Source organism: Monodon monoceros, unplaced genomic scaffold (genome assembly GCF_005190385.1).
Source record: "Monodon monoceros isolate NGI ecotype Baffin Bay Population unplaced genomic scaffold, NGI_Narwhal_1 Super_Scaffold_2, whole genome shotgun sequence".
NCBI classification, from domain to species: Eukaryota; Metazoa; Chordata; class Mammalia; order Artiodactyla; family Monodontidae; genus Monodon; species Monodon monoceros.
In genome coordinates, this window is record NW_021703776.1 from 8,763,130 (window position 1) to 8,788,564 (window position 25,435).

A 25,435-nucleotide genomic window follows, 5' to 3' on the forward strand; every position below is an offset into this window, starting at 1 on the left:
CCTTGCCCCTGCAGGATGCAGGCCTCCCCTCTGGCCAGGGATCTGCCTCTGAGGCCAGCCCTGAGCCCCAGCCGGAAGAAGTGGACCTCATGGCATCCTTGCCCCTGCAGGATGCAGGCCTCCCCTCAGTCCAGGGATCTGCCCCCGAGGCCGGCCCTGAGCCCCAGCCGGAAGAAGTGGACCTGACGGCATCCTTGCCCCTGCAGGATGCAGGCCTTCTCTCAGTCCAGGGATCTGCCCCCCAGGACAGCCCTGAGACCCAACTGGAAGAAGTGGACCTGATGGCATCCCTGCCCCTGCAGGATGCAGGCCTCCCCTCTGGCCAGGGATCTTCCCCCCAGGACAGCCCTGAGACCCAACCAGAAGAAGTAAACCTGATGGCATCCTTGTCCCTGCAGGATGCAGGCCTCTCTTTGGTCCAGAGATCTTCTTCCGAGGCCAGCCCTGAGCCCCAGTCAGAAGTGGACCCGACGGCATCCCCGCCCCTGCAAGATGCAGGCCTCTCTTTGGTCCAGGGATCTGCCTCCGAGACCAGCCCGGAGCCCCAGTTGGAAGAAGTGGACCTGATGGCATCCCTTCCCCTGCAGGATGCAGGCCTCTCTTTGGTCCAGGGATCTGCCTCCGAGGCCAGCCCTGAGCCCCAGCCAGGAGAAGCGGACCTGATGGCATCCTTGCCCCTGCAGGACGCAGGCCTTCCCTCAGTCCAGGGATCTGCCTCCAAGACCAGCCCTGAGCACCAGCCGGAAGAAGTGGACTTGATGGCATCCTTGCCCCTGCAGGATGCAGGCCTTCCCTCAGTCCAGGGATCTGCCTCCGAGACCAGCCCTGAGCCCCAGCCAGGAGAAGTGGACCTGACGGCATCCTTGCCCCTGCAGGATGCAGGCCTCCCCTCTGGCCAGGGATCTGCCTCCAAGACCAGCCCTGAGCACCAGCCGGAAGTGGACCTGATGGCATCCTTGTCCCTGCAGGATGCAGGCCTCTCTTTGGTCCAGGGATCTGCCTCCGAGGCCAGCCCTGAGCCCCAGTCGGAAGAAGTGGGCCTGACTGCATCCCCGCCCCTGCAAGATGCAGGCCTTCCTTCGGGCCAGGAATTGGCCTCCGAGGCCAGCCCTGAACCCCAGTCTGAAGAAGTGGACCTGACGGCATCCTTGCCCCTGCAGGATGCAGGCCTCCCCTCAGTCCAGGGATCTGCCCCCGAGGCCAGCCCTGAGCCCCAGTCGGAAGAAGTGGACCTGATGGCATCCCAGCCCCTGCAGGATGCAGGCCTCCCCTCAGTCCAGGGATCTGCCTCCGAGGCCAGCCCTGAGCCCCAGTCGGAAGAAGTGGACCTGACGGCATCCTTGCCCCTGCAGGATGCAGGCCTCCCCTCAGTCCAGGGATCTGCCTCCGAACCCAGCCCTGAGCCCCAGTCGGAAGAAGTGGACCTGACTGCATCCCCACCCCTGCAGGATGCAGGCCTTCCTTCGGGCCAGGAATTGGTCTCTGAGGCCAGCCCTGAACCCCAGTCGGAAGAAGTGGACCTCATGGCATCCTTGTCCCTTCAGGATGCAGGCCTCCCCTCTGGCAAGGGATCTGCCTCTGAGGCCAGCCCTGAGCCCCAGCCAGAAGAAGTGGACCTGACAGCATTCCCGTCCCTGCAGGATGCAGGCCTCCCCTCGGTCCAGGGATCTGCCTCCGAACCCAGCCCTGAGCCCCAGTCGGAAGAAGTGGACCTGACTGCATCCCCACCCCTGCAGGATGCAGGCCTTCCTTCGGGCCAGGAATTGGTCTCTGAGGCCAGCCCTGAACCCCAGTCGGAAGAAGTGGACCTGACGGCATCCTTGTCCCTGCAGGATGCAGGCCTCCCCTCTGGCCAGGGATCTGCCTCTGAGGCCAGCCCTGAGCCCCAGCCAGAAGAAATGGACCTGACTGCATCCCCACCCCTGCAGGATGCAGGCCTTCCTTCGGGCCAGGAATTGGCCTCTGAGGCCAGCCCTGAACCCCAGTCTGAAGAAGTGGACCTGACGGCATCCCTGCCCCTGCAGGATGCAGGCCTCCCCTCTAGCCAAGGACCTGCCCCCAAGGCCAGCCCTCAGGCTTTGCAGGCTGACACAGGCTACACCCTAGGGACAGAGCCCATGGCCACCACAGCCCAACAGAAAGGAGGCAAGACTTTGGAACTGAGGCCAGCGCCTGAGAAAAGGGACCCAGACCACACTGGAGGATCAGACTCTCTGGCCTTGGATCAGATCCATCTGGGTGGCCTGGAGCCAGCTGCAGATGCTCGGATACCCTTGGACGGAGATGCATGCCCTTCCAAGCCTGCCACAGAGACCCCAAACACACCTGAGCCTGCCACGGAGGCCCCAGACACACCTGAGCCTGCCACGGAGGCCCCAGACACACCTGAGCCTGCCGCGGAGGCCCCAGGCACACCTGAGCCTGCCACGGAGGCCCCAGGTCCCCCAGAGCCTGACTCCAGTGGGGAGGAAGTAGCCAAGGGCCTTTTGGCACCTGAGCAGGGAGCCTGTCCTGATGCCCGTGGGCATGGGGGTGATGGAGCTGAGCCCAGCTCGCCCCTAAAGGAGGCCCCGGGGGCTGAGAACCAGGGGCGTGGAGTTCTAAAGGCAGTCGTCTGCAGCCCAGAGCCATGTCCTGCTGCCAGCCTGGAGGCTGGCCAGGTGGGGCCCCCAAGCCCAGTGGAGGAGGGAAGGGCCGCCCTGGGGCCCAGGCTTCCCGTGGCTGTGGCCTCAGAGGCTGGGCTGGGCTCCTGCCCAGAGTCTCCATCAGGGGCTGTACCCAGGCTGGGAGGGAGCTGTCCCAAAGATCCTGCCCTGGCACTTCCACTGCCCTCAAGGCAGACAGAGCCCGTGAGGGGCCTGCACAGCGGAGAGCAGGCCCGGGCAGCCCTGGGAGTCCTCAGCTCCTCCCCACCGCAGCCTCCACAAAGCCCCCTAGGGGGCCTGCCCGGTGCACCCCAAGCCAGCATCCAGGGCGCTGAGTCCTCTGCTCCTGGTGTCCTCATGCAGACAGTCCCACCCCCCGCGGCACCCCCTGCCCCCTGCCCTTGCCAGGTCCCCGGGGAAGAGCTGGGGGAGAGCGCGGAGCCCCTGGGCTCTCTGGGACTCCCACCACCACGGGCAAGAGCCCAGCGGGCGGTGGCTGCCCTCTCAGGGACCAAGAATCCCCCCGGGGCCGGGCAGGTCAGCCTCCCGCCCCACTCCCCACTCCTCAGCCCCAAGGCGGCCCCCAAGGGGGCTACTCATGCCAAAGACCTGGCCTCGAGGATCTCGCCCCCCTGCCAAGTGCCTCCTGGCTCTGGGCTCCGGAGCCCAGCCGGACCTCGAGGGCTCCCAGCCGCCAAGCAGCAGGATGACCAGGACAGTTTGGAAGAAGGTGAGGGGGATCCAGGCTGGAGCAGTGTCCTGAGCTGGGGGCTGCAAGGGGCGGGGACGCCACCCCCTGGTGCAGAGCCAGCGCTGCTCGCCCCCAGGCCCCTGTCCAGAAGGCGGAGGCCACCCTCACACCTGCCCTGTCCTCAGACTCGCCGCAGGCCCCGGGCTCCGGCCAGCACTCGGACAGCCACGGGGAGTCGTCGGCCGAGCTGGAGGAACAGGACCTCTCGGGACCGCGGACCGCGCAGTGCCCAGCCCAGGTGCCCAACCGCGGGGGGCACGTACAGCCCTGGGAGGGCTCCACGCCCCACCCTCGGGTGCTCAGACCCCTCTGTTCCTCAGGCCCCGGCAGGCGGCGGGAGCGAGGAGACGGTCACCAAAGTCAAGCAGAGCCGCAGTGAGAAGAAGGCCCGAAAGGTGGGCTGGGGCCCTGCTGGGACCCTGCCCCCCGCCCCGGGAGGGACCAGGCTGGCCAGCAACCCAAGCACCCAGGACTGGGGCTGGCTGCGTTAAGGGGACCCCTTCGCACCCCACAGCCGATAAAGTCCATTGGCAGGGGCCCATTGGTAAAGGCAGTAACGGGACACCTCGTGCAAGTAACTGGGCCTGGGCTGTCAACTGACGTGGCCTCTCAGCCCGGGGCCGACGCCCTCTTGTACACACGGGGGGCCAGCTGGGGGAGTCCACAGAGGGTCCCCGGGAGTCGGTGGCAGAGCCCTCGTGATCCTGGCAGTGCGCCGCCTCCCCCTCCCCCAGCCCCCACCGGGGACCTCTGGGGCTGCTGCCCGGGCCTGAGACCGCTGTGCCCCCAGGCGATGTCCAAGCTGGGCTTACGACAGATCCAGGGGGTCACCAGGATCACCATCCAGAAGTCCAAGAACATCCTCTTTGTCATCGCCAAGCCTGACGTCTTCAAGAGCCCGGCCTCGGACACCTACGTGGTCTTCGGCGAGGCCAAGGTCCACCCGGCCGGCCGCGGGCGCGGGGCGGGGGCTGGGGGCGTGGGCTCGGCTGACAGCTGTGCCCTGTGCTGCAGATCGAGGACCTGTCCCAGCAGGTGCACAGAGCTGCGGCTGAGAAGTTCAAGGTACCCTCGGAGCCCTCCGCCCTGGCCCCCGAGTCAGCGCCGGGGCCGAGGGTGAGGCCAGAGTGCAAGGAGGAGGAAGAGGACGATGATGAGGAGGTGAGGCCCAGGGGCACAGGGCCCAGCCCCGCGAGGGGGGCAGCTTTGCTGGGGGCCTCTTCCCGGGGGAGGGGACCGCTACAGCACCTCCCTGCTTGCCCCGCTCCAGGTGGACGAGACGGGGCTGGAGCTTCGGGACATTGAGCTGGTGATGGCGCAGGCCAACGTGTCAAGGGCCAAGGCCGTGCGGGCCCTGAGGGACAACCAGAGCGATATCGTCAACGCCATCATGGTGAGTGGCCGGCCCCTTCGCAGGCGCCTTGCTGCCATCTCCGCTGTGGCCTCACGCAATGTGACCCTCTCTTTGTGTGCTTCCTGCAGGAGCTGACAATGTAGCTGCTGACCAGAGACCTGGCTCCACCCCTGCCCCCAAGCTCTGCTGCTCAATAAACCGGTGTCCCCTCATCGCCTCTGCTCCTCCAAAGGCTCCCCCAGCGCAGGCTCTGGCTAAACGGGTTGGAGGAAGTGTGAAGATGCTTCCTGAAGCCACGCAGGCCCCAAGGAGGGTGGCGGTCCTTCCCCCAAGTCCCAGAGGGTGGTGGTCCCTCCCCCACGTCCCAGGGCGCCCAACTTGCCCAGAGATTGCGGGCAGTCCGGTCACCTGGCTGCGGCCCCAGGTGTGGGCCTGGGGACTGCAGTTTCCGGAAGGAACTCCCCAGACGCAGGGGCTCAGAGTTTTCTGCAGGGGCCCTGAGCCGCAGCAGCTGCAGGAAGGCAGCGTTTGCTCAGGGACTCAGCAGCTCATGCCCCCAAGTTCCTGGCCCCTCACCACGGCCCAGCTCTAGGAGTCACCGTCCTCCCCGTGTCCTCTCCTCTCTCCTACAAAGGCCAGGGATCCGCAGGGTGGGAGCCACGCTCCAGGACAGAGGAGGGAGACCACCAAGTGGGAGGCCATGTGTGGGTGGAGCCCCCGGAGAGGAGGAGCAGTTCCTGACTGGCCACAGGACACTCCTGGGACACCAGGTCCCCTCCGTGCGCAAGCCCGTGGCGGGGCTGTGGAGATGCCGGCCCCTGGACTAGGTGGCTATCTTTAGCGGTTCCAGATGCTTCCAGGGCAGGTCGATTTGCACACACGCCTAGAGACAACATCTACCCACCCACGGTCTCCCTTAGCTTTGCCCAACCCAGGCCCACAACCAGCTCCAGGAGAGCCAGGGCCAGAGCCAAGTGTGAGACCCCTCCTCCCATCCTGCGCCGCCCCTCAGAAGTGGGGGAGCCTAGGGGGCTGCAGACCCCTGCCTGGTCCCCACACGGCCTCACCGCGAGCCCACGGCCCTGCCCTCCCTCCTGCGGGCTCAAGTACCCACCCTGCTGAGCCTGGTGCTTCCCGCACACGCGGTCAGGGGCCTCACAGCAACGCGCAGGCGTCTTGCGGGCGAGGAAGCAGTCCTGGAGCTGGGCCCTCCTGCGCCCACACGGCAGTGCCCAGGCCCCAGCCTGCAACCCGACGGCCCCGCCCTGGGGTCACCGCCACTGCCTCCCCATGTCCGAAGGGCACAGGAGGGGCTGAGCCCAGGGGGGAGCGAGGCAAAGGGCCTTGAAGGGGCAGGCACAGTGCCCCCACTGGCCTTCCTGACGACCGGCGACCCTGGGCTCCAAGACGACGCACTCTCAGGGTGGGGACGGCACTCCCGGTGAAGCGGTGGCGTGCGGGTCCGCTACGGAGGCCGCTACGACTGTGGATGAGAGCCGGGGACTGGGGCGTGGGGAGGCGGGAGGACAGCCAGCACCCCTCAGACAGCCCAGTGCCCAGGTCCCGCCAGCGGGGGCCTGATGTTCACGTCCACATGTGCTTAGGACACCTGCTCTCTGCCCTGTGTCCACAACCCCGAATCAGGCCCTCCCTTTAGGCAGCGGGCATGAGCGCCCAGCCCACTGTGCCCAGCCTGGGCATGCGGGTCTGAGACAGAGGCCAGAGCGCACACCCCGGGCTCCTACCCCACTGGAGCAGGAACACGCTAGCAAGCAGAGATAAATTATTCACATTGCGGTAAACTTCTTTTAAGGTCTCTGAGGGTTTCAATAGAAACGTCATGTGCAAAATGACAGCTGTCCGGGGTCTGGCTGACAAGACCCCCTCCCGAGGCAGGGTGGCATGCAGGGGGGCGCAGTGCAGCCTTCCGCCCCAGCACCAGGGTGCCTCCTTCACAGTAGAGCCACCTGCGCCCGGGGCCCCACGCGGGGAGGGCGGCTGGCAGGGGTCCCGGCGCCATCAGGCCGAGTCCTGGTCCATGCTGCAGCCCAGCGCCTCGATGTCGTTGCTGATGTCCGAGATCATGCGGTCCCACTCGTCCCCCTCCGAGGGTGCGGACTGGTCGTCAGAGCTGCCCGCGGCCCTGTTCCCGTTGGAGGTGGAGGTGGAGGTGGAGCTCATGGCCCGGCGGTACCTGCCGAAGCTGTCGGTGATGATCCCGCGGCCGTCCTTCACCCCGATAGTCTCCAGAAAGTTCTCGAAGTGCTGGCTGTCCTTCTCGGGGATGAAGGGCCGCAGACCTGCACACACATGGCACACCTCACCCTGCGGCTCCCGCACAAAAGCCCACAGCCCACCCCACCACCCGCCGGCGTCTGGCCCGGCCCTGCCTCTGCAGCGGGGCAGGCGTGGGCCGGGAACCACACCCTCACGTCACTCCCCTCAGTCCTCACAGAAGCCCCACTGCACAGGTTTCCAGATGGAGGAGAGGAGAGGAGAGGAGAGAGCGGAGGGGAGGGGAGGCTGACACAGGGCTCCGAGCACCGGGCCCCGCCGCCCAGCTGTGCTCCCGGCACCCGGCTGACCACCCACTTCCTGGACAGAGACCCCCTCCTATGTGAGGACAGTACGAACAGGGGCTGTGGACCCCAGCGTCGGGTAGCGACTGACTCCAGGGGGCAGTGGGGTCAGCAAGAGCTCGGACTGGATGAAGCAGGTCCGCCTCCATCCCTTCACCCCCATGAGCAGTGCGCCCTCATCAGACCGTTGGGGGCAGAGCCCAGGACCCAGGAGCCTCCGCCAGCCACCGTCAACCAGCCGTGTTCTCCGGGGTCAGCATGGGGAAAGCAGAGGCGCTACCGACCTCGCACGCCTGGGCAACCGTCCAGGGCCCTGACCGTGGCAGGTCCTGAGCACCCGCCCGCCGTGCTGACTCCGCGTGCTAAGCTCCGGGCCTCAGCTAAGGCTGCCCTTCACCGGGAACGGCGTCTTCACTCCCCCGCCCAGCAAGCTCCTGCCCCGCCTCCCAAACCTGCACAAGCGCCACCTCCTTGCAGAGCCTCCCCCGCCCTCGCCAGGCAGCGCGGCGCCCACCTCACCCTCAGTCTGGCTCCCGTGGGGCCCCTCCCGCTTCCCTGGGGGAAGGTCCCCACCCGTCACTGGGACAGGCCCCTCCCAGCCGCATCACGCAGGCCTCGCTGCCTGGCCCCATTCCTAACGGCGCCCCCGTCCGTCGCGCGCTCACCGAGCAGCAGGAACTTGCGGCTGTCCCCGTAGAGCTGCCGCAGGTTGATGCAGAACTCGTGCACCGAGGCTCCATCGCGGTACTCGTGCAGCAGCGCCGCGAACTGCTGGATCTCCTGCGATGACAGCTTGGTGCGCAGCTGCCGAGAGAGCCGGGCCCGGGGCGGGGTGGTGACCGGCGCTGCCGCCCCCCTGCCCACACCCCACGTGACCCTAGAGGACCTGCAGCTCCACGGCTCCGGCCGGCAGGGGAGAGAGGAGCCCGCACCGTCCGCCCTAACCTGGAGGCGCGGCTGACCAGGCTGCCCGCAAGCGGGCAGAGGGCGCGGCTGCACACCACTGCCGGGGGGCAGCGACCAGCGCCCTGGAGCCCACAGTGATGCTCAGCCAGCTGACCGAGTTTCTAATGAGAACATCACGTGAAGTCGGGGGATGGGGGTAAAAAAATCTGGTGAGTGATGACAAGGCCCATCTGGCCCTTCCAGGGAGTGACCCGGTCCTCCGCTACTGTCCACCACCAGAGACCCAGGGACAGGCCTGTGGTCCAGCCCCAGAGGCCAGAGCAGCCCCCATGCTCAGGCCTTGGCCAACTCACGCCCTCCCCAAAGACTGACCTGGTGGGAAAGGCAGCGAGGCCCAGTTGCAAGCAAGGCGCCCACGCTCACCCCCAGCCCCACCCACAGAGAAGCACGCCTTCATCCTCCCCTCCCCGGCCCTACCCCACCCCCGCAAGGAGATTCTAACCCCAAGGCGCCGCTGACCCCAGCACAGGCCTGCTAGAGCACATGGGCTCTCTGGGGCCGGGGTCTCCTGACGGCTGCGGCAGCGGCGGCGGGCAGCGTACCGTGAGCATGTAGTCCTGCAGCAGCTCGGCGGCCGTGGCGCTCAGCTCGCTCTCACTGACCGTCTTGGCGTGGGGCGCCGTCTGCGTGCAGAAGGACAAGGGCGACACGCCGCCTGCATGCGCACACTCGGGGAAGGAGCTGCAAGGACGCGAGCCGAGCCGTGGGTGGGAGGCCCCCCAGCCCTGCCCCGTGCCTGCACCCTCGACCCCCCATGGGGGCCCAGTTAGGGCCAGGGTCTGAGAGGAGGAGGGGGCCTGTCATGGAGGGCGGGGCTCGGGCCGGACAGAGAAAGACACGTGCAGGGAAGGACCCAGAAGGGGCCCTCAGCCTAGCAGGGTCTCAGTGGAGTGATGATGTCACTGGTGTGACCCTGGGGAGCCCACTGACTGGAAGGCTCCTGAAGGGGGCGGGGGCAGAGGGAGGGATACCGACGAGGAGGGTGGAGCCAGGCAGCCATACTGGCACCACCAGGGCGGGGTACTCACAAAGTGCTGGCTTCCGTCTCATAGGACTCCTTCATGTCCACCTTTGTGGAAGAGTCGTCTGTGCAGAAAGTGCAGAACACAGAAGCTTCTGGTTATGTGAGGGAGGGGGCACTGAGTCCAGTGTCCAAGCTCTAAGCAGGAGACGCAGAGCCCTGGCGGTGGGGAGCCTGCAGGCCTTCATGGGCAGAGCCGGCCAGGCCCCCGGGGTGCACCCCTCGGGCTGCACCCGTGCCTGCTCCTCCTGGGGGTCTTGTGAGATGCACCACCTGCTGCAGGGCTGGGCAGGAGGCGGGACAATGCTCTGGTTCTCGGAGGATGTGCCACGTGGCAGGGCTGGAGAGGGCTTCCCAATGGCCAGGGCAAGAGAAGCACCACTGGTAGATGTGGGCACCACGCCCGGCAGCGTCCTAGGGGCTGTGCTACTTTGTCTTCTCTGATCCCAGCAGGTATCACCACTGCTCCAACTTTTAGATGAGGAACTGAATCAGAGAGGTTATGCAACTTGCCCCATGCCACACAGCTGGTGAGGGCAGAAGCCACGATCAGAGCTGGCAGGTCTGAGCCCCAACCTGGACCCAGCCAGGCTCCACACGTGGACGGCTGCTCCCCGAGGACAGACACGGGGCCTCAGGGTGCCTGAGACCCTCAGACCAGCAAAGGACCTGGTACACAGCAGCTACTTGGGCAACACCAAAGAGATGACCTAAGTTCCGTGTGACACAGATGAGGAGGGACGCCGAGGCACCACCACACGCAGCAAGCAACGCTTTAAGAGAAAAGGGATCAGAAAACGTGGGGGTGGGGAGGGAACAGGGAGAGAAAGAGGACGTTTCTGGCAGTAGGAGGGGAGTGTGCAGTGAGCACGGTAATGGCCCCAAGATGCCCCCGTCCAAACCCCAGGTGCACGTGCCAGGTGACGTGGCTGGAGATTGCTGGGCAGCTGACCCTGAGACAGGAAGACGCCCTGGGCTATCTGAGGGGGCTCGACGTGTGCCCTGGGCCCTCTGGTGTGGACGGGGAGGGGCCGGACGGAGCTGCGACAACAGGAGGTCAGAGATGCCACCATGGCTGTGACCGTGGAGGGAGGAAGGCCGCGGGAAGCTGGAAAAGGCAGGAAGCAGCTTCTCCCCGGAGTCTCAGGAGGAAGGCCGCTGGCCCGCACCCTGATTTGAGCCAGTGAGGCCCACGGTGGACTCGAACCTACAGAGCCGTGAGAGACCAGTAAGTCTGTGTGGCTGAAGCTGCTCAGTCGTGGTGACCTGTCACAGCAGCAGGAGAGAACTGACCCGGCAAGGAAGGCCCTGAGGCAGAAACCAGCAGAGGACGTGTGTCTGAGAGTGTGTGCGCGTGGGGAGTGCGTATGCTGTGAGCGTCTAGTGTGCACGCTCGTGTGCGTGAAGTGTCTGTGAGGATGTGAGCGTGTGTGCTGTGTGGAGTGTGTGCACGCGTGTGACGTGACGTACGTACGTGTGCTGTGTGTGTGATGTATGTGATGGGTGCATGGGCACACGTGGTGTGAGTGCGGGTGTGCCTGGACCCCAGAGGGAGACCTGAGGGCTGGGGGACAAAGGACACCCACGCAGAGAGGAGGCCGGCAAGAAGGAAGCCCACGCGGGTAGGCTGAACATCCTGTGTTTACTTCGTGAAAACTCATTTAATGGTATAATTACGATCTGTGTACTTTTTAGTAAAAAAGCTTATTCAAAAAAAACCACTACTGGAAATCTCAATGCTGAACGTTTAAATAGAGCTCAATAAGCCACCTGCTACCCACTGCGGAAGCCGCGGGCCTCTGGGCCTCAACCTCCCCACCTGCCCGTGAGGACAGGCTGCCGGCCTCGCCAGGCTGTCTCTGCAGTGCTGTGGCGGCTCCAGCATGAACGGCGAGACAAGGAGAAGGTGAGAGAGCCAGCTCTTCCTCAGAAAGTGCCCTCAGCTTCGTCAGCACGCAAAGGGTTCTGCGCTGTTCGTGGAGACACGTGAGCCGCCGGGGGCACGTGCAGGGCTGGACTCTCCACAGAAAGACCAGAGGCTGCCTGCCACGGAGGCTACCGCTGCGCTGCCTCCAATACCTTTCTTTCTGTTCACCTGACTGACAGAAGCCACGGGTCCTCGGTATACTAAGCATTTGAAAAGTGGATGCTCTTGGTATTTAGAAGACTGAGCTCAAGTGGGCTCCCACGCAAATGACGCAACTTGTGCGTGCTCACAGATTCCGGAAAACGCTCCCCAGGTGCCCACACGGAGGAAGCAGCTCTGAGCGCTGGTCCAGCTACACCGCCTTCGGGCCCCTTGCTCTTCCTGCCACTGCCCCCCATCCCGCCCCGGGCAGGCCTCGTCTTGGAAGGGGCCCCATACCCACTCTCAGCCCCAGCGCTGGGAGCCCCGCCCGGCCCTGGGTTCTAAGTTTGGTAAAGTGACTTTGGCCAGGCGGTTCCAGAAAAAGTGTTCCTGGCCCCCAAAGTTACGCAGGAAGCCACCAGGTGGTCTAAAGCAGGGAGCGGGGGGAACACATGTGCCTTGATTAAACTTGCAGGTTAACGCGAACAGTGAAGTCTGGGAACAAAGGGCGTCGGCTCAAACCCCCCGGGACGGTGGCCACAGGGCCACCGCACAACAAGGCTGCCCAGGTGTTGTCCTGGGAAGAGCTCGCGGCAGAGTGAGCCCCGGTGGGAAGGGGCGGCGGGGCCCTCCTGCTCACGTACCACTGTGAAGGGACAGGTGGTGGGTGGGTGTCGAGGCCCCGTCAAATATGGCTCTGTCCAGGAAGTCGATGGTGGACTCCGTGTACACGATCTGGAAGACCTGGCCGAGCAGGGAGCACAGCTCTTCTGCGGCGACCTGCCAACGGAGGACAATGCGGAGGCTTCCTGGGCCGCTTCTGGGCGTTTGACACCTCAGATGCAGAACGAGCACCTGCACCGAGGGCCTGACGCCTCCCCCTGCCCAACGGCGCCTCAAGGACACCAGCCCACACCCAGGAAGCTGGCTGGACCCGCAAGTGCGTCAGCTGCCGGCCCTCCTCCTCCACTGCCCTTCCAGCCAGCACCGTTTCCCCACTCTTGTCCCAGCCACAGGAAAGGGGCAGGGAGGGAACAGCACCCGTGCCAGGTCACATGGACGGCACTCCTGACACCGCACAAGTGTTTCACGCGTGTGCCGTTAACGCAGCGTCCCATCTGGGGCGGCTCTGCCCCTGGGACACGGGACAGTGTCTGCAGGAGCTTCCAGTGGGGACAGGCCAGTGAGGCGGCCCCATGAGGAAGAACTTCCCAGCTGGAAGGTGGGCAGGGCTGGGGAGGAGGGATGCTGATCAGAGGCTACCTAAGGTGGGGCGGCCCTGCTTTGGTCTCACAAATGTGAAAGCTTAACAGAAGGGTATCAAGGGGCTCCCCGAGGCTGGTGGCTCTTGGGTGGCCCAGGTGGGGCCCCAAGCCCCAACTCCCCACTCCCAAGCATCTTCCCCAAGGGCACAGCTTGGGGTACATACCACGGCCCCCGTCAGCGTGGGGGAAGGGGGGGGTGAGGCCCACCAAGAGAAGAACAAACGAGCAGACTGGGAGCCAGTGGGACCTGGGGTGGGACCTGGGTCAGGTGGTATGTGGGGCTGGATCAGGATATAGGCGGGGCTGGCTCTGGTGTGGGTGGAGCCTGGACAAGCTGTAGGTGGGGCTGGGTCAGGATATGGGGGCGATGGGCAGGCCATGGGCAGGGCCTGGGTACCAGCTGCCAACCCTGCTCACCTTGCTCTCCACGGCCAGGATCACCAGGCAGCATGCCTCCACAGGCCCCACTCCACTCTCCGACAGGGAGCCTGCGGTGAGGCCTCTGGAACTTTCTGCACACAAACTCTGGCTGGGGGAGATGCCGGGGTCCTGGGCTGGAAAGTCAACACCGTGGCAGGTTAGGGCAGGTGTGGGAGCTCAGCAGCAGGCTCTGGGCAGCCCCTACCTGACTCGGGTGGGAACAGGCCGAGCCAGGCACACCCCCATCGTCACCTTCCGTTCACAAGAGCACCCTCCCATCCTCACTCCCCTGCCACTGCCCACTCAAAGCCATCACCTTACATGACCTTCCAGCATCTTTGCCAAAGACAGTGCGAATATCTTAGGCTGAGATATGAAACTGCTAATATTCAGCTGCTTTTGATCTACACAAAAGAAAGCATTCACAGGGTTCTAGTGACAAGGTTAACACACAAACCTGACAAGAGATGGGGAAACGAGGCACAGGGGGCAGAGCGCCAGGCCCGAGGGTGCGTGAGGGGCAGAAGACAGGTAGGGATCTAGACGTGAGAGCCCCCGCCTGTGTTCCTAACACTACACACCGCCTCCTCACACATAAGGTCTTGTGGGACACGAGGGGGAATTCCTGAAGTGGGAAGGGGGGCCTGGGGCCCAGGGAAGCTTCTACAGGAACAGGGCTCCAGGCCTGTCTGAGCGGATGCTCAGACACACCTGGGAGCAGGAAGTGGAGGTGAAGGCTTGAGCTCCCCTGATGCCGGGGTAGCTCAGCGCAAGCCCACCCAGGAGGGAGACCACCCGAAGCTCAGACACAGCTGAGAGACGGGAACCCAACCAGGAACAGCCATGCTTGGGGTGGATGGGCCTGCAAAGACCAGGGCTCTGAGGGGCAGGGCTGGCCGCACCCTGTGTGGAGGCTGAGCCCCATGAATCCCACGGTTAGACCCCGGACTGCACCGTCCCACAGACCCACGGGCCACAGCCGCTGAGCGCTACCCGAAGTGGAAACTACCCACAAGGTCTCGGGACAAAAAAGACTGCGTGAGCGCTCACTAGCGACTGTTACCCTGACCTCGCTGACATGATGTCTGGACATAAAGAGCTAAATGAAATACATTAGTAACGTTGATTTCACTTGTTCTGTTTTACTTTTTTAGAACATTTTTAGTAGCTTTGTGGCTCGCACCCATGGCTGCTCTCAAGGAAGCAGGCATGTGGCTCCAAAGCCACGCAAAGCAAGCCCACTTCCAGTCCCCCAGCTGCATCCAGCCACAGTCCTACAGGCTGTCCCCACAGGTCCCGGTTCAGATCCACTGTCCACTCTCCTACATCCACAGAAACATCCTTTAACGAGATGTCTCCATGCCCTCCGAGCTCTGCCTGCCACACGGAACCTCCTGCAGCCAGACCTGACCCCTACCCCTGACCCCATGTTGTCCCAAATGCCAGCAGAGCCCGGGCTGAAGGAGGCACACAGACAGCCTGCGGGTAGTAGGCGCTTAGTGTTAGCTACCACTGCCGGCACCTGTGCTGAGGACGGCCACGTGCATCACTTCACACACAGCACGCCTGATGGCCACAGGAGCCTCTGAGAGACCAGGAGGCCCCCAGTCTGGAGGCTTCCCTTCAGGGCCATCTGCTAGAATGAGGAGGCCGCTCCAGGACATGGAATTCATTCTCTTCCTTTAACTTGAAAGCTCTCAAAGCCCAGGGCCCTGGTTTTCATCTTTTGGGAAGTTTCTCCTATGGAGCTCATCCCCTGTCTTAGAAATAACTCGGTTACCTGTTTTCCTAGCACTCTGCTCTATGGTTAACGCTGAGAAATGTTCTGGACACAAGAAACCCAGGGGCTGGCTTCCCTCCTACCGGCCCAAACGCCGGTAGGCCCGCAGCCAGAGTGCTCTCCTCATTGCTCGGTCCCTAGGGAGGCCCCAGACCTCGGGCCTCCTGCGGGGACAGTCCCCTGGCAGGGCACGGCAGCTACCACGGCGCTGGGCAGCGCTGGTGGAAGCAGTTACACAGCCAGTTCCTCAACCAGCCGGCCACCACCCACCCACCGGGTGACCATCTGCTCCCAGTTAGTCCAGCAGCAGTAGTGGAAGTAAACAGAATCCTCCTGACAGGTTTACTATGGAGATTAAACGAGATCATTCATGTCACATGCTTTCTACTAGCTTGAGCCACCTTCAATTGTCATTTTTGTAGATTAAAATGCAGCTTCATGTCGTTCAACCTAAAATAATGCGTGTCATTAAACGGCAGCTGCTCACTGAACACAATACGGGAAATGAGGGACAAGCAGGGCACAGAGGGGACCTCGCGCCGCAGTGCAGCATGACAGAGCAGGGGTGTGTGTGCGCGTGCGTGTGAACTAGCGAGTATGAATGAGAGTGTGTGAGTGTGTGGGACCCGTGAGTGCGAGGATGTACGTGGGTGTTACAAGCATGTGTGGGGAGTGTGAGTGTGTGTGTGCTGTGTGTGACGCTGCGGAGGGGACGCTAAGCCACAGCCACACAGAGGAGAGGGGCTGTAGGAATCCCGGCAGCCACCTGCACAAACTGCTCCAGTTACCTGTGCACACGGGCCCGCAGCATCCCCACCGGATTCACGGGCCCTTGCACGGGAACCTCCTTGAAGCTCGAGGAGTCAGTAATGAAAAAGCTCACCAGGGCCCTGGCTTTTAAAAAGCCCTCAGATCCCCGTGAACTGACGACCTCAAGCAGAAATACAACTCTGCACTGCCGGAAGCACAGCGTGCGGCCCAGGCCGGTCCAGCGGGCCACCCTCACGCCCCACCACCGGCCCTTTGGAAATGAGCAGCTCCGGGGCTCAACCCAGCCGCCGCCAGTGCCTAAAGGAGCCCAGGATGGCGTCCGTGCTGCAGCGACAACCTGAGAACAAGCCCGCCGGGAAGGGCACGGCATGTGTGAAACTGTGATTTCTCTCCTCATTTCTCAGGGACTTAGGCCGGGGCTCTGGACCTGCCGGGCAGCCTGTCCGGCAGTGCCAAGTAAGGTGGCGCTGCACCCTCATCGCCAGGTGAGAGGAGTGGGCTGGGCAAGGGGAGCTGACGGCTGGTTTAAGGTTCTCTCTGATTCTCCTACACGGACACACGGGCTCCTCAAAGGCAGGGGCCGAGTGTTGGCTGGGCTGAGCTGAGGCCCACCCTCACCCTGTGGGGCCACCTGCGCCCAGGGCTCTACCAGGCCTGGGTGTCAGAGGCCACGTCAGCATCCCGGACGGGGGCCACGCTGAGTGACAGTGGCTGAGCTCAGCACCTGTTCCTCACAGCCTCCTGGGTCACTGCCCTTCTCTGGACAGAGGGCTTCTCTCAGGCACAGTGGGCAGCAGTGGCTGACCCACCGCTGTAGAAACTGTCTCCAGAGCTCCATGAAATCCACAGACTCACTCCTCAGGACAGAGGTGTGGTCGGCATCTGCCAAGGACCCTCCTGACCCCACTCCCCAGGTCCATACCTGTCTTTAGGACCACCAGGTGTGAGGCGTCATCCCGCACGTAGGACACGGCGGCGATGTCATGGATGGGGACCCTGAGGATGGTGTCCTCCCCGTCCCTCCAGGCCAGCTTGACGTTGTAGGCAGACAGGCTGATCACAGCGTCATGCTCCTGGGTCAGGTGTCCGGGGAGCTGGTGGGCTCTCTGGAAGGGACCACACGGCATCAGAAACACAGGGCCTGGCCACGGGCTCCCCTGGGACCCCGCACTGTGTGTGGCACACGCAGCCCACACAGCCAGTGCTGACTCATGAGCAGAGTGCAGCCATGTTCGCCCCCAGGGCACTGCTGTGTTCAAACCACGTGGGGGGTCCTTCTGGAACCGCCCTTAGACTCAGACCTGTGGCATGTGGTTTGGATATCTCGAAAACGTGAATTGTGAAACAGCCCAGAACCACCAGGAGCAAGTCTGGAGAATAAAGTTCATGTTCAGACTGAGGAACAGTCTTGATAGCCAAGGGCCAAGTGCACCCTTAACGTGATGGGACTGGGTCGTCCCTCACGGCCATGAAGGCCCAAGGTCAGTGGGCCAAGAGCTGGTGTCAGAGAACAAGGGTCCGAGCTTGGGGTTAGGAGGTGGGGCAAATTGAGGGTCAGAGGTCAGGGCTGGGAGGTGGGGCAGGCTGAGGCTCAGAAGTCAGGGCTGGGAGGTGGAGCAGGCTGAGGGTCAGAGGTCAGGGCTGGGAGGTGGAGCGGGCTGAGGGTCAGAGGTCAGGGCTGGGAGGTGGAGCAGGCTGAGGGTTAGGAGGACAGAGTCAGGCAGATGGGGTTACCTTTGCATTGTCTATGTAATGCAGGATTTCAGTCCTACTGGAGGGATTCAGGTATCCTGGGATGGATGTTAACTGACCTAAGTACTGAAAGAAAGTGGAGAGAGAAAGTGCCATGAGAAGGGGAAGATGAGCCAACACCACCGCGCGCCAGCAGAGCAGTGCGAGAGCCTCGCGCATCCCCACCACCAGGCCCCTGGGCCGCCGTCCCGGCTCGCGGTGGGGGCTCCTCAAGGCGGCGTGCTCCGAGTTTTTAGCAAAATCTCTACCAGCTGTGGAGAAGACTCCCACACTTCCCACCAGACTGCATCAATGTTGTCATCTAAGTCCTGGAAAGCACACCTCAAAACTAGTTTGGTGGACTCTGGATCCTAAAAGGACAGACAAGGGGCTTCCCTGGCGGGCCAGTGGTTAAGACTCCAGGCTTAGAGATAAAAGATAAAAAAAAAAAAAAAAAAAAATGACCAAAAGATAAAAATAAAAATGAAAAATAAATAAAAGGACAGACAAGGATGGCTTGTGTTTCCGGGTCATGGTCGGAAACTGAAAACAATGGTTCCGCACAACCTGCTAAAAGTAAACGTGTTAAGTCACGAAGGGCCTGGCAGCTGAGCGATGAGCACAGAGAGATGAAGTGACACGAGGCCATGAAGCACCTGGCTAACAAACCTCAATGAAAAGGGCCCCGAGTGTGGTGCAGTCGCAGTGCTGCGTCAGCTGTGTTCACGTCACATCTCCACCAATTAACACAGTTTTTAAATGTGATTTAATGGGTTACTGATTTCTCTTACAGCCAACATTTCTCATCCTCTCACTAACTCGAATGTTTAAGGTCGCTGTTAACGGGGTGACAACAGACTTCCTGCCTCCAGTTCGACGTCATCACTCCTGTCCTCACAAGAAAAGAGCTGAACAAACTGAAACGTCAACATGTCTTCTCAGATCCATTAGAGAACAAGGTCACAGGGCAAACTGCTGCCCCCAAAACTGGAGAGAGCAACGGGGGACAGAGGATCACAGCCCCCGGGGAGAAGCCACAGGAGCCGGCCTGGGAGGCGCACCGGAAGGCGACTGACCAAGGGCTGGACATGGGCACGGACAAGCTTGAGACAAAACTCTGGGGGCCAGGCAGGAAGGCCTCTTTACCTCAGCTCCTTCTACCCGAATCACCATACCCAGCTTTCAACAAAAAATTATAAGGCATGGTAATAGGCAAAGAACACTGAACATGCAGGGCAAGCATCAGAACCAGACTCAGATATGGCAGAGATTTGGGGATTATCAGACCAGGAATTTAAAACAACTATGAGTAACATGCTAAGGGCTCTAATAAAGTGAACATGATGCAAGAACTGATCGGCGATGTGCGCAAAGAGATGGAAATTCTAAGGAAAAAAATCAACGGGAAATGTTAAAAACCGAAAACATTACAACAGAAATGAAGAACGCTTTTGATTCGAATGTTCACCAGTAGATGGACACAGCTTGGAGATATGTCAGTAAAAACTCCCCAAACTGAAAAGGAAAGAGAAAAAAGAAAAGAAGGGAAAAAACAAACCAAAAAAAAGGAATAGACTATCCAACAATAGAAAATTACGAAAGGTATAACAAATGTGTAGTGGGACTACCAGGAAAAGAAGGGGAGAAAGAAACACAAGAAATGCTTGAAGCAATAATGCCTAAGAACTTCCTCAATGTCAGACACCAAACCACAGACCCAGGGAGCTCAGAGGACATCAAGCAGGATAAACAGCAAAACAAAAAACAAAACCAAAAACTACACCTAGACATATCATATTCAAATTGCAAAAAAATCAAAGACCAAGAGAAAACCTTGAAGTAAGCAACAGGAAAACACCAAATAGCACCTTAGCTACAGAGAAGCCGGGGTGATGACGATATCAAACTTCTCTTCAGAAACCACGCAAGCACGAGAAGGGTGAAACACTCAGTGCTGACAGAAAAACCCACCAACCTACAATGCTACATCTGGTGAAACTGTCCTTCAAAAGTGAAGGAGAAATAAAGTCTTTCTCAGGCAAACAAAAATTGGGAGATTTCATGATTACCAGGCAGGAAATGTTAAGAGAATTTATTCAGAGAGAAGGAAAATGATTTGGTCAGAAGTTGATCTACATCAAGGAAAAAACATGAGAGAAGAAATAAATGAAGGTAAAATAGTACCTTCTACTTTACTTATTGTAACTGATCTAACAGATAACAGCTTGTTCAAAAGAAAACTAGCAAGATGTACTGGGTAATTAACTTGGTTGCAAGGTGCATGCACTACCTGTGAGGCAATGTAGCGTTATTGGAAAACGGATTAAGATTAGTTGTAAATGTAAATTGCAAACCCTAGGGCAACCACTAAAAATATTTATAAAGAAGTATAATTGAGGGCCACAGAGTTCAAGATGGCGGAGTAGAAGGACATGTGCTCACTCCCTCTTGCGAGAGCACCGGAATCACAACCAGCTGCTGGACAATCATCGACAGGAAGACACTGGAACTCACCAGAAAAGACACCCCACATCCAAAGACAAAGGAGAAGCCACAATGAGATGGTAGGAGCGGCGCAATCACAATAAAATCAAACCCCATAACTGCTGGGTGGGTGAGTCACAAACTGGAGAACACTTATACCACAGAAGTCCACCCACTGGAGAAGGTTCAGAGCCCCACGTCAGGCTTCCCAACCTGGGGATCCGGCAATGGGAGGAGGAATTCCCAGAGAATCAGACTTTGAAGGCTAGTGGGATTTGACTGCAGGACTTTGACAGGACTGAGGGAAACAGAGACTCCACTCTTGGAGGGCACACACAAAGTAGTGTGCGCATCGGGACCCAGGGGAAGGAGCAGTGACCCCATAGGAGACTGAACCAGAACTACCTGCCAGTGTTGGAGGGTCTCCTGCAGAGGCGGGGGATGGCTGTGGCTCACTGCAGGGACAAGGACACTGGCAGCAGAAGTTCTGGGAAGTGCTCCCTGGCATGAGCCCTCCCAGAGTCTGCCATTAGCCCCACCAAAGAGTCTGTAGGTACCAGTGCTGGGTCACCTCAGGACAAACAACCAACAGGGAGGGAACTCAGACCCGCCTATCAACAGACAAGTGGATTAAAGTTTTACTGAGCTCTGCCCACCAGAGCAACACCCAACTCTACCCACCACCAGCCCCTCGCATCAGGAAACTTGCACAAGCCTCTTAGATAGCCTCATCCACCAGAGGGCAGACAGCAGAAGCAAGAAGAACTACAATCCTGCAGCCTGTGGAACGAAAACCACATTCACAGATAGACAAAATGAAAAGGTAGAGGGCTACGTACCAGACGAAGGAACAAGATAAAACCCCATGAAAACAACTAAATGAAGAGGAGATAGGCAACCTTCCAGAAAAAGAATTCAGAATAATGATAGTGAAGATGATCCAGGACCTCAGAACAAGAATGGAGGCAAAGATCGAGAAGATGCAAGAAATGTTTAACGAACACCTAGAAGAATTAAAGAACAAACACTTACAAGAATTAAAGAACAAACAAACAGAGATGAACAATACAATAACTGAAATGAAAACTACACTAGAAGGAATCAATAGCAGAATAACTGAGGCGGAAGAACAGATAAGTGACCTGGAAGACAGAATGGTGGAATTCACTGTCATGGAACAGAATAAAGAAAAAAGAATGAAAAGAAATGAAGACAGCCTAAGAGACCTCTGGGACAACATTAAACCCACCAACATTCACATTATAGGGTCCCAGGAGAAGAAGAGAGCGAGTAAGGACCCGAGAAAATATTTGAAGAGATTTATAGTCGAAAACTTCCCTAACATGGGAAAGGAAATAGCCACCCAAGTCCAGGAAGCACAGAGAGTCCCAGGCAGGATAAACCCAAGGACAAACACGCCGAAATACACAGTAATCAAGTTGACAAAAGTTAAAGACAAAGAAAAATTATTAAAAACAACAAGGGAAAAACAACAAATAACGTACAAGGGAACTCCCATAAGTTTAACAGCTGATTTCTCAGCAGAAACTCTACAAGCCAGAAGGGAGTGGCATGATATATTTAAAGTGATGAAAGGGAAGAACCTACAACCGATATTACTCTACCCAGCAAGGATCTCATTCAGATTCAACGGAAAAATCAAAAGCTTTACAGACAAGCAAAAGCTAAGAGAATTCAGCACCAACAAACCAGCTCTACAACAAATGCTAAAGGAACTTCTCTGAGTGGGAAACACAAGAGAAGAAAAGGACCTAGAAAAATAAACCCATAACAATTAAGGAAATGGTAATAGGAACATACATATCAATAATTACCTTAAATGTGAATGGATTAAATGCTCCAACCAAAAGACACAGGCTCGCTGAATGGATACAAATACAAAACCCATGTATATGCTGTCTACCAGAGACCCACTTCAGACCTAGGGATACATACAGACTGAAAGTGAGGGGATGGAAAAAGATATTCCATGCAAATGGAAATTTTAAAAAAGCTGGAGTAGCAATGCTCATATCAGATAAAATAGGCTTTAAAATAAAGAATGTTACAAGAGACAAGGAAGGGGCTTCCCTGGTGGCGCAGTGGTTGGGAGTCCACCTGCCGATGCAGGGGACGTGGGTTCGTGCCCCAGTCCGGGAGAATCCCGCATGCCGCGGAGCGGCTGGGCCCGTGGGCCATGGCCACTGGGCCTGCGCATCTGGAGCCTGCGCGTCCAGAGCCTGTGCTCCGCAACAGGAGAGGCCACAACAGTAAGAGGCCCGCATACTGCAAAAAAAAAAAAAAGAGACAAGGACGGACACTACATAATGATCAAGGGATCAATCCAAGAAGAAGATATAACAATTATAAATATATATGCACCCAACACAGGAGCACCTCAATACATAAGTCAAATGCTAACAGCTATAAAAGAGGAAATCGACAGTAACACAATAATAGTGGAGGACCTTAACACCTCACTTACGCCAATGGAAAGATCATCCACACAGAAAGTTAATAAGGAAACACAAGCTTTAAATGACACAGTAGATCAGATAGATTTAATTGATATTTATAGGACATTCCATCCAAAAACAGCAGATTACACTTTCTTCTCAAGTGCACATGGAACATTCTCCAGGACAGATCACATCTTGGGTCACAAATCAAGCCTCAGTAAATTTAGGAAAATTGAAATCATATCAAGCATCTTTTCCGACCACAACGCTATGAGATTAGAAATCAATTACAGGGGAAAAAACGTAAAGAACACAAACACATGGAGACTAAACAATACATTATTAAATAACCAAGACATCACTGAAGAAATCAAAGAGGAAACCAAAAAATACCTAGAGACAAATTACAATGAAAACATGACAATCCAAAACCTATGGGATGCAGCAAAAGCGGTTCTAAGAGGGAAGTTTATAGCAATACAAGTCTCCCTCAGGAAACAAGAAAAATCTCAAACAATCTAAACTTACACCTAAAGGAACTAGAGAAAGAAGAACAAGCAAAACCCAAAGTTATTAGAAGGAAAGAAATCATAAAGATCAGAGCAGAAATAAATGAAATAGAAACAAAGAAAACAACAGCAAAGATCAATAAAACTAAAAGCTGGTTCTTTGAGAAGATAAACAAAATTGATAAACCTTTAGCCAGACTCATCAAGAAAAAGAGGGAAGGACTCAAATCAATAAAATTAGCAATGAAAACAGAAAAGTTACCATGCACACTGCAGAAATACAAAGGATCTTAAGAGACTACTACAAGCAGCTCTACACCAATAAAATGGACAGCCTGGAAGAAATGGACAAATTCTTAGAAAGGTATAACCTTCCAAGACTGAACCAGAAGAAACACAAAGTATGAACAGACCAATCACAAGTTACGGAGTTGGAACTGTGATTAAAAATCTTCCAACAAACAGAAGTTCTGGACCAGATGGCTTCAGAGGTGAATTCTATCAAACATTTAGAGAAGAGCTAACACCCATCCTTCTCAAACTCTTCCAAAAAATTACAGAAGAAGGAATACTCCCAAACTCATTCTACAAGGCCACCATCACCCTGATACCAAAACCTGACAAAGATACTACAAAAAAAGAAAATTACAGACCAATATCACTGATGAAAATAGATGCAAAATTTCTCAAAAAAATACTAGCAAACATAATCCAACAACACATTAAAAGCCTCATACACCATGATCTACTGAGATTTATCCCAGAGATGCAAGGATTCTTCAATATATGCAAATCAATCAATGTGATACACCATATTAACAAACTGAAGAATAAAAACCATGTGATCATCTCAATAGATGCAGAAAAGCTTTTGACAAAATTCAACACCCATTCATGAAAAAAACTCTCCAGAAAGTGGGCACAGAGGGAACCTACCTCAACATAATAAAGGCCACATACAACAAACCCACAGCAAACATCATTCTCAATGGTGAAAAACTAAAAGCATTTCCTCTAAGGTCAGGGACAAGACAAGGATGTCCACTCTCGCCACTATTATTCAACATGGTTTGGAAGTCCTAGCCACGGCAATCAGAGAAAAAAAAGAAATAAAAGGAAGGAATACTAATTGGAAAAGAAGAAGGAAAACTGTCACTGTTTGCAAATGCCATGATATTATACATAGATAATCCCAAAGATGCCATCAGAAAACTACTAGAGCTAATCAATGAATCTGGTAAAGCTGCAGGATACAAAATTAATGCACAGAAATCTCTTGCATTCCTATACACTAACAACGAAAGATCAGAAAGAGAAATTAAGGAAAGAATCCCATTCACCACCGCAACAAAAAGAATAAAATACCTAGGAATAAACCTACCTAAAGAGGTAAGAGACCTGTACTCGGAAAACTATCAGACACTGATGAAAGAAATCAAAGATGACACAAACAGATGGGAAGATATACCATGTTAGTGGATTGGAAGAATCAACATTGTGAAAATGACCATACTACCCAAAGCAATCTACAGATTCAATGCAATCCCTAGCAAATTACCAACGGCATTTTTTACAGAACTAGAACAAAAAATCTTAAAATTTGTATGGAGACACAAAAGACCCCGAATAGCCAAAGCAGTCTCAAGGAAAAAAAATGGAGCTGGAAGAAACAGACTCCCTGACTTCAGACTATACTACAAAGCTACAGACATCAAGACAATATGGTACTGGCACAAAAACAGAAATATAGAACAATGGAACGGGATAGAAAGCCCAGAGATAAACCCACGCACCTATGGTCAACTAATCTACGACAAAGGAGGCAAGGATATACAATGGAGAAAAGACAGTATCTTCAATAAGTAGTGTGAGGAAAACTGGACAGCTGCATGTAAAAGAATGAAATCAGAACACTCCCTAACACCATACACAAAAATAAACTCAAAATGGATTACAGACCTAAATGTAAGACTGGGCACTATAAAACTCTTAGAGGAAAACATAGGAAGAACGCTCTGTGACATAAATCACAGCAAGATCTTTTTTGACCCACCTCCTGAAGTAATGGAAATAAAAACAAAAATAAACAAATGGGACCTAATGGACCTTAAAAGCTTTTGCACAGCCAAGGAAACTGTAAACAAGACGAAAAGACAATCTTCAGAATGGGAGAAAATATTTACAAACAACTCAACTGACAAAGGATTAATCTCCAAAATATATAAACAGCTCATGCAGCTCAATATTAAAAAAACAAACAACCCAATCAAAAAGTGGGCAGGGGCTCCCCTGGTGGCGCAGTGGTTGAGAGTCCGCCTGCCGATGCAGGGGACACAGGTTTGTGCCCCGGTCCGGGAAGATCCCACATGCTGCGGAGCGGCTAGGTCCGTGAGCCATGGCCACTGAGCCTGCGTGTCCGGAGCCCGTGCTCCGCAACAGGAGAGGCCACAACAGTGAGAGGCCCGTGTACCACCAAAAAAAAAAAAAAAAAAAGTGGACAGAAGCCCTAAGTAGACATTTCTCCAAAGAAGACATACAGATGGCCAACAAACACATGAAAAGATGCTCAACATCACTAATCATTAGAGAAATGCAAATCAAAACTACAATAAGGTATCACCTCACACCAGTT

General features: G+C 56.9%; 3 protein-coding genes across 9 annotated transcripts in view; 1 reads left to right on the forward strand and 2 right to left on the reverse strand.

The window, feature by feature from the left end:
- Positions 1-4,940, forward strand: part of NACAD (NAC alpha domain containing) — a 9,809-nt gene extending 4,869 nt beyond the window's left edge. Inside the window, exons 3-8 of the mRNA XM_029232879.1 lie at positions 24-3,375; positions 3,522-3,634; positions 3,717-3,791; positions 4,187-4,333; positions 4,411-4,557; positions 4,667-4,940. Of these exons, the coding sequence (XP_029088712.1) occupies positions 24-3,375; positions 3,522-3,634; positions 3,717-3,791; positions 4,187-4,333; positions 4,411-4,557; positions 4,667-4,885 (4,053 nt within the window). The 3' untranslated portion in view covers positions 4,886-4,940. The remainder of the gene's footprint in view (positions 1-23; positions 3,376-3,521; positions 3,635-3,716; positions 3,792-4,186; positions 4,334-4,410; positions 4,558-4,666) is intronic.
- On the reverse strand, positions 4,889-6,770 carry LOC114901840. Its single transcript, XM_029233998.1, has 3 exons — positions 6,690-6,770; positions 5,865-6,215; positions 4,889-5,261 (listed from the first exon to the last, which is right to left on the reverse strand). The coding sequence occupies exons 1-3, from the start codon at positions 6,768-6,770 to the stop codon at positions 4,941-4,943; spliced, it is 753 nt and encodes a 250-aa protein (XP_029089831.1). The 3' UTR covers positions 4,889-4,940.
- Positions 6,504-25,435, reverse strand: part of CCM2 (CCM2 scaffold protein) — a 59,307-nt gene continuing 40,375 nt past the window's right edge. For 5 of the 7 annotated variants that reach the window (XM_029232873.1, XM_029232877.1, XM_029232871.1 and 2 more), the window contains 8 exons: positions 17,355-17,438; positions 16,543-16,726; positions 13,067-13,203; positions 12,029-12,164; positions 9,324-9,381; positions 8,838-8,976; positions 7,995-8,133; positions 6,530-7,050 (listed from right to left, as the gene is read on the reverse strand). In XM_029232873.1, coding sequence (XP_029088706.1) covers positions 6,770-7,050; positions 7,995-8,133; positions 8,838-8,976; positions 9,324-9,381; positions 12,029-12,164; positions 13,067-13,203; positions 16,543-16,726; positions 17,355-17,438 — 1,158 coding nt within the window. In that variant the 3' untranslated portion in view covers positions 6,530-6,769. Of the gene's footprint in view, positions 7,051-7,994; positions 8,134-8,837; positions 8,977-9,323; positions 9,382-12,028; positions 12,165-13,066; positions 13,204-16,542; positions 16,727-17,354; positions 17,439-25,435 lie in introns of all 7 variants that reach the window. The other 2 variants (XM_029232876.1, XM_029232878.1) reach the window with 1 other exon arrangement.

Coding starts and splice junctions, on each gene's coding strand:
- LOC114901840 (XM_029233998.1), bottom strand. CDS start 6,770: ATGGCGCCGGGACCCCTGCCAGCCGCCCTCCCCGCGTGGGGCCCCGGG. Junction 6,216..6,689: donor ACTGTGAAGGAGGCACCCTG/GTGCTGGGGCGG, acceptor CGGCCTCCGTAG/CGGACCCGCACGCCACCGCT. Junction 5,262..5,864: donor GAAGCACCAGGCTCAGCAGG/GTGGGTACTTGA, acceptor GCCTTCCTGCAG/CTGCTGCGGCTCAGGGCCCC.